The following is a 7,500-nucleotide window of genomic DNA, read 5'->3' as shown; positions in this document are numbered from 1 at the left end:
CAGATATAACTTATGTAGCTGAGAAATGCACGAGAAAAAATCTAACTGACCTCGCCTCACTATCATTATATTTCCTTCTTTCCAAGAGATCTTATTAAAAGGTGTAAGTGAAGTCACGTCAACAGATCACGAGAAAATATATCTGTCTCCACATGGGAACACACTCATTAATATCTAAATCACAACATAAATAGAAAGTATTAAGCGTCACTTCTCCTCACCACGTTATATCTACGAATATGAAAGTTTCCTCACTTTCTTATAGTAAATAGAACAATATAGTACCTCTGAGGATCAAATAAATGATGCAACTGACAATTTCGTCTGCTTGTCATGTGGACTTTGTTTACACTGATTGCGAGAGGTGGTGGTCTTCAATTCTTTTTCTTTTTGTGGATGGTAGAAGTGTTTTTTTTACTTTTCTGGACTATTAGCCTAAGTATAGATATTGTATAGTGATTAAATGTGTATGTATTGTGTACTGCCATTGCTAAATGAAGGAAACAGAATCTGAATTATGAATCGAGCGTGTAAGAATTTTTTTTATTAGCACCTACTTATCTCCTATATTCAAATACGAATTTTTATTTCATATAATTACAAAAAGGAAAGTAAATTACTTCGTAACATATTAACCAAAGCTTTTAAATCGTGTCCGGACGGTAGGACTGTAAACAAACATGGCGGCCAAAACAGATCCCTGGGTCCGAGTTTTTGACGTTTCCGAGACCAAGAGACACCCCAAGGGATACACGATCTACCAGGTCAAGTCAACAGTAAGTTTCAGTCCAAGAGTTTATGTGGACGTTTAGAAAAGGGCCGATAAGTGTGTCTGAGAGAGAGTTTTTGAGGTTATAAGCTCCGAGGGGAGGGACTGAAAGCTCTGACCCGATCAAGGCTGACCAGTATTTTTTTTTCTATGTTGTCGAAAGTCTTACTAAGTTGTTTGGTTTTCATTTTAAAGCTGGTTTATGGATGAGTCAGTAATAATGCCAATTGCCCATCTGAAGTTCATTGATAGAGAGAAAAGAATAACTTAGGAAAGATGAAAGAAGAGATGGGTTGATTGTGTTACTGACTACCTTACCATTAATTAACATAAATTAAATGTAATCCAGCTTTCCAAATTACCTAATAAGGACCTGTACACTTAGCTCATGCATTATATGTCAAGATTTTGGATTACAGAGTAAATGGCTTTCTAGTCCTATGCTCTCCTCTTTGGCTGCTCAGTGTAGATAGAATGTGTATTAGATGTAGTAATATATGTTGGAAGAGATAAAAGAATTGGTATTATACCTTAAGTATATATGGGTCTTCGTTTAATACTTTGGAACCAGGTGCCTCACTTTAGTGCGTGGATGAAAATTGGAGTATTAGGCTTACTTGAGTGGGAACTTTCCTGATGTATGATTTATAGGCCTAGCCCACACACACACATGCAGTATTGAGACTACATACCTTCTCTTTGTAAGGGTTTGAACTGCCCTTTTCCAAGGCCTTTATTTGTCATTTATTATGCTGTATGAAGATCGTAGAATGCTGTTTTCGGTGAGCATACTCCATGTTATCTCTCTCAGTGCAATACTGATAATTGTACTGTTTTTTTGTATTTGTATTTCATTAAAATTTTTGTCACACTTTGTGCAGCCAGTAAAATTGAGAAAGAACGGATTTTTGCATGTGTCTCCCTGGAGCTGGCAATCTCCTAGGCATGGCTTATGGATGGTACACTCTCCATTCATTTATCAATGAAAATATTGCCAGAGCCTCTTCTTGAAGGCCTGCTTAGTTATTCTCTCTCCAGAAGCTTTGTGCACTCAATGGGAAACATCCCTATCACCCACTGCTCAGCAAGTTTCTCTTGGCAAGACATTTCTATAACTGTGGCCCTCAACCAGATTTTTCATGACAAGATGTTCACATCACCTGCCCATTAGCCAATTTTTTTTTCATGATGAGATGTCTGTGTTACAGAGATCCAACAAGTTATAAGTTGATATTGGTATTTCATGAAACAGACGGAGAAGTATTTTTCTTTCTTCGTCAACCCCTTGTCTGTGAGGTCCTTTTCATTCTTCTTTAACCTCTTGTCTTTGAGGTCCTCAGACTCAGGATCTCAGGATCTGCTATGGATCAAGAACAAGTCAGTGGTCTAGCATCTCTAAAGGAGAAAACAGAATTGGGAAATTTTCACTTTAAATCATGCCTTATCAATCATCTCAAGATGATACTTTGGCTAAAGGCAGTAGGGCACCCGTGGCTGATCTGTCATAAATAGCTCTGATAGGTACTAACCATGGGAGGCTTTAGCTTACTGCCACACCTTCAGTATGGGCATCATCAAATCCTAAGGCTGAATTAGATACACCAACAGCAATATAATATGTTTACACTAGAGGTATGAGATGGATTTCTGGTTTAAATTATAGAAATTTTAGCTGGAACTAGTAAGGATTTGGGGATGGCATGAACATATATGTCATGCCTACAGTGAGTCTTGTTCATTAATTGTAATTACACATAGATAGCTCCTCAAATGCTTAGTCACAAAGGAGTCAGTTACTAATCCTATAGATGTTGCTTGTTTACCCTTTTCCTTAATTTTTGGTAATTTTTTATGTTATTTGATATTACCATTAGTATTGTTAATAACTATGATAATTATAATGTCAGTTATAAGAATAACATCAATATTAATAGCAGTAGAAGAAAAAATCCCTCAGACTCAAGAATAAGGAAATCAGATGAGGTCTTGTAGACTACTATCACATCACATTTTCCCTGCACATTATAGTATATATCTTTCATTAAATTTATGAATATTACAGATTGCTTGATGAATACAATTTTCCCATATAACTTGTATGCTTTGATGAATGAAAACCTCTAGCATTGCAGTATACATATATTTACATACCAACATTCCATCAAAAATGTAGGTATTACTCTTTTTAGTATTGTTTTAAGATCATATAAATAAACTGTATGCTTGATCAAACAACTGAATATTATGGTCTTGGTCCACATTGCACTCTTATACAATGTATTCCCATGGGAGTTTGCATATCTTTCTCTTTTTTTCAAAGGTTTTAGATTTATAATCATGGTCTTACCTTTCTTTTTTCCCTATTTTCAGGTATTCCTCAGAAGTAGCCCAGAAGCATCAACGTCTGTGATAGTGTGGCGAAGATACTCAGAATTCAGACGACTGCACAAGGCTATAGCAGAGCTCCACCATAAACTCTGCCTCCCTGGCCAGCTCCCACCATTCCCAAGGGCAACCATTCTCAATAGGTAATTGATTGTGAGAAGTATGGATTATTTAGTTTTGTCTCTGTGATAGCCTTTGATTGTAGATTGTTTGATATTTATTTTACTTGATTTATTTAGATATGTTTATCCATGTAAAGATTTGTAGTGCTATGTATGTATGTGTGTATATATGTGGTATATTATTTTGTTTCTGCATAGAGGGTACTGTATATGTGTTTGTTATAATAATATTCATGTCTGCTGTCTTATCTCTTTCTTCTCTGATGCCCGTTAGAGCCAGAAAACTGGTTACCAAGTAAGTTTTTGAAAGGCTTGTCTGCTATACATGTTGCAGCTATCATTCACATGGTGTTTTCACTGCTGTAACCCCCTTTATTAATCAGTTACATATAAGAAACATCTTTACATTTTCCCCTACTCTCCACATGATATTAAGAGTGTCGTCTGTAATTACGCAGGTTCGAAGCAGATGTGGTAGAAACAAGAAGACAGGCAGCTCTGAGTCTCCTAAAGTTCATTGGGCAGCACAACCCCCTCTTCACCTCTGAGGCCTTCACAAAGTTCTTCCAAGTAAGTGTTGTAGAGTTTTAAATGTCTTTGTATAGCATTTCTGGAAAAAGAAATTGTCCTTTTGGTTATGTAGTTTGTGAATATGTAAAGCAAATCGCCCACCATACCTAGTTGCTCACACAGTGAAATGGTGATGCTCTTCTTACACACTTTTGTATTTGACTCCCCACGCACAACTGACCCAGTAACTTATAATCTGTATGCATTCCATGATCTTTAATATTTCAGAATGAAGAAAGTAGTACACATAAATCACAAGTGGCCATCAGTACAAGAAAGGATTCCAAGGGAAGGTAATTAAGGATTAAAATTTTCTTGATAGGAAAAATATGAACTGCATTTAGAATTCCTGCCGTCCATACTTGCCAATGATACCTTACTTTAAATGCTCTTTTATATAGTGAATAGAAGGTTAAAGATATTTGTAAACAATAACTTTCTGCATGTTATTGAACTTAGATTTCAGACGTAGATAATCATCATAGGAACAATTAAAAGATAAAGAGGCAATGCCAAATAATTTTGTTTTAAATTTATAGTAGAACCTAACTGAATATATGTAAATGCTTTTAAATGCCACTATTAACTGCATATTTCTTTCAACTACATCAGATCAAAGGAATCAGAGGCTTTGGCTACTACTCTTGGCATACAAGGGTCCTCATCTTTATATTCCCAGTTGAGTGATGGAGAAGATGACTTCAGTCTGTGCTCCAGCTTGGATTCTCCATCTGTCACCAACCCTTTTCCTGATGCTCCTGTGTTCCCCGTCTTTGATACTGCAACAGACAGGCTAAAAGAAAGTGCTCCACAAAGTTCTCAGAGTGAGGCACCTAGCCCTGCTGCCACAAATGGAGTGGTCAAGAGAACAGACACAGAAGGAAGTAAAGCTATTCAAAATCACAAAAATGTAGTGCCAAATAAATCAACCGAGGAAAGCCCCAGAGGTATTTCTGACCCTAGTTGGAATGCAGCCAGTGGGGAGGACAGTGTCTTTAGCTTTCCTAGTATGGGTAAGAATGGAATGGAACACATACCTGGGCAGGGAGAACGACATCCATCTACCTCATCTCTGTCAAGCATATCTTCACAGCCTTTCTGTGTGTATGAGAATCCAGTACACAATTCCCCCAAGCAGCACCAGAAGCCCTATCCAGAGCTAGATGCACAGGAGGGGCAGTGTGAGTATCCTGCAGACATATATCCTGCACCAAGAAAGGAAATGGGCCACTCACTGCCACCTTTAGATGTCACCAGATCTGTAAGCAATGCCTCAAGAAAGAATTCTGTACCACTCACTCCACTCACACCATTAACCAAAACAGTGACTCCGGTCATTCCAAAAGCCAAGATTCCAAGCCCCGAAGATGTTGCCAAAGCTCAGTACATATTTGTTGCAGCAGAGCAGATCTCACAGGCACAGCAGTATGAACAGCAGAAAGACTATAAACAGGCCCTCAATATGTACAAAGAAGGAGTTGGAACACTTCTTCAAGGAGTACAAGGTTAGTATCGGTAGCAGACTAATTTTGCTAAGCATAAGATTCAGTTATTTAAGTATCAAATGTGGGAGTGAACTTCAAATGAGTCATATATAATTATGTTTATGTTATTCCGTTCTATTCTTTACTCATTAAGATATATTTCTTTCATAACAGTTTTAGTTGTACTGTCTTTTTGAGTCAAGGTACTGAATTGCACACTCATGTTTGTCAAATTTGCTAACAAAAAAAAAAGACTAGTATTGTTTTTCCTTCTTTTGGCATTCCTACATGCAGTTAACTATTATCCATATTCCTATGTTTCCTTTAAAGCAGTAATACTTCAATAACCTCATTCTTTCTTTGCTAACATATACAAGATTGAAAAAACACAATACTTGTCATATTTGATCCTCTATCACAAAGACAAAGAAAATCAACAAAATCAACACCATCAGTAAATGTTATATGTTGTGATTTTATCAGTCATGACTTTCAATTCCACTTGTGATCTCACTGCTGTTTGCATGAATCACCAGAGGATGAGATGAGTAAATGTTTCATGTTGTGTTCCTTGTATTCCATGATGTCTAGAATGTTTTAAATTGGAAGTTAAACTGCTTGCCACTAACCTTTATATGCTTAGAATGTTGTATGATGACCAACCAGGTATAGCAGTCAAAAAGAAAGTAAAAATATGGAAAGAAAGAGGGGAGTAATACATTATTAATGAAGAAGTTACTCTATTCAGTTTCTCTGTACTTTTCTCCTCTCACTGTACCTTTTGCCTCTCTCTCATTACTTTAATTTGCTTGTTGGGCCAAATCATATTAATTCAACCATATAACAAAATTATGGAGGAGGATCTAAGGTAATCAGATATAATAAAAAGAGCATTGTTATTGCATTCAAGTCCATTGCAACACCTTCAGGAAGGTATGAATGAGAAAGAATATCTTTGCTGTGAAAGAGATGTATTTAACCAGTTTTGATTATATCTTCCTTGGAAATACATGTATTTCTGATAAAACTGGTCAAATACATCTATTGTACTGTGAAGATTTTTGTTCTCATTCATACCTTTTGTACATCTCTTGCAATGAATGCTGTTCACATTCAGGAAACTGGAGTTACCTTGCATTACTCTTGTGCAATATCAGGACTATGTATTTTTTGCAAGAGCTTTTGCATGACTGTCATGATTTAAATGTTTGAAAACTGCAGTAACTCTGGTTGGGCATATTATGTAGTAAGACTTTTTATGCAAGTCAGTCTATCCCTTTGGCATTCCTTAGAGGGTTACTATGATCTTATTGTATTTAAGTGTGTTAAGCAATCATGACTTGGAATGGTGCTGAAAATAGTGAAGCTATGAAACTATGATAACAGTTTCTACTGAATACAAAACCTATCTTTTCACCCTTTGATATAGACCCCATCTATGGGAGATGTGAACATAGTAGAGCAGTGATGTAGTCTTGAGTATCATATGAATAATATCCCTTTGCATTGACTAAATTATCTAGAAGTAAACTTTTTTTTTTTTTTAATTTTTGACTGACCACTAGCCTTCAAAATCTACTTTTCTTATTGTCAAGAGAATTCAAATGTGTTTGTATTCCTCTGTATGCTAACTTCAGCTGTAGTAAACCCAGTTTCTATACCTGTCGTGCAGCTAATCCACCCGAGGGACAAGGAAAGAAAAGAGGTAAACTTATCGCTGTCATTGTAACTGTTGACACCTGATTTGGCTTCCATAAGTTTTTTGTTTCTGTTTTTTTGGCTTCGTAAGTAGAGCTAGATCGGTAGTTTGCTGATTATTCTTGTTGCATGAGGTTGAACTTGTGTAAGTTCCCGTCCCAGTGTGAACCAGTTTAATTTCAGTTTTATTTTTGGAGGGAGGGGAATTTATATATATATATTTTTTTTTTTTTCCTGTTTCCTCTCATCCTTTTCTATTTACTGATTCATTTGTTGATGAGTTTGGATTTTATTTGAATGGTCATCTTTTTTAGTATAGTTTTGTTAATTGTAATTGTGTATTTTTATTTTTATACCAATCATAAAGGTATAGCAGTTATAAAAGTTAGAAAATATTACTTTGAATATACTATTGCAAAGTTAGATGAGTTCTAAAATTGTACATTGGAATATTAAGAAAGTATTTCTTAAT

At 35.9% G+C, this 7,500-nt stretch overlaps 2 protein-coding genes across 4 annotated transcripts in view; one reads left to right on the top strand and one right to left on the bottom strand.

Moving 5' to 3' along the window:
* The window catches only part of LOC113827720 (protein HGH1 homolog), a 7,181-nt gene extending 6,756 nt beyond the window's left edge, over nucleotides 1-425 (bottom strand). The window contains exon 1 of one of the 2 annotated variants that reach the window (XM_027380603.2): nucleotides 286-425. The gene's annotated coding sequence lies outside the window, so the exon portion shown is untranslated. Of the gene's footprint in view, nucleotides 1-221 lie in introns of both variants that reach the window. The other variant, XM_027380604.2, reaches the window with a different exon arrangement.
* A 253-nt stretch (nucleotides 426-678) lies between these two features.
* The window catches only part of LOC113827719 (ribosomal protein S6 kinase delta-1), a 15,075-nt gene continuing 8,253 nt past the window's right edge, over nucleotides 679-7,500 (top strand). The window contains exons 1-6 of one of the 2 annotated variants that reach the window (XM_070124693.1): nucleotides 679-776; nucleotides 3,140-3,297; nucleotides 3,735-3,846; nucleotides 4,075-4,139; nucleotides 4,459-5,351; nucleotides 7,003-7,035. In XM_070124693.1, the coding sequence (XP_069980794.1) occupies nucleotides 681-776; nucleotides 3,140-3,297; nucleotides 3,735-3,846; nucleotides 4,075-4,139; nucleotides 4,459-5,351; nucleotides 7,003-7,035 (1,357 nt within the window). In that variant the 5' untranslated portion in view covers nucleotides 679-680. The remainder of the gene's footprint in view (nucleotides 777-3,139; nucleotides 3,298-3,734; nucleotides 3,847-4,074; nucleotides 4,140-4,458; nucleotides 5,352-7,002; nucleotides 7,036-7,500) is intronic. The other variant, XM_027380602.2, reaches the window with a different exon arrangement.

The sequence above is a fragment of the Penaeus vannamei genome, chromosome 8 (assembly GCF_042767895.1).
Source record: "Penaeus vannamei isolate JL-2024 chromosome 8, ASM4276789v1, whole genome shotgun sequence".
NCBI lineage: Eukaryota > Metazoa > Arthropoda > Malacostraca > Decapoda > Penaeidae > Penaeus > Penaeus vannamei.
This window is presented reverse-complemented; position numbering and strand designations above follow the sequence as displayed.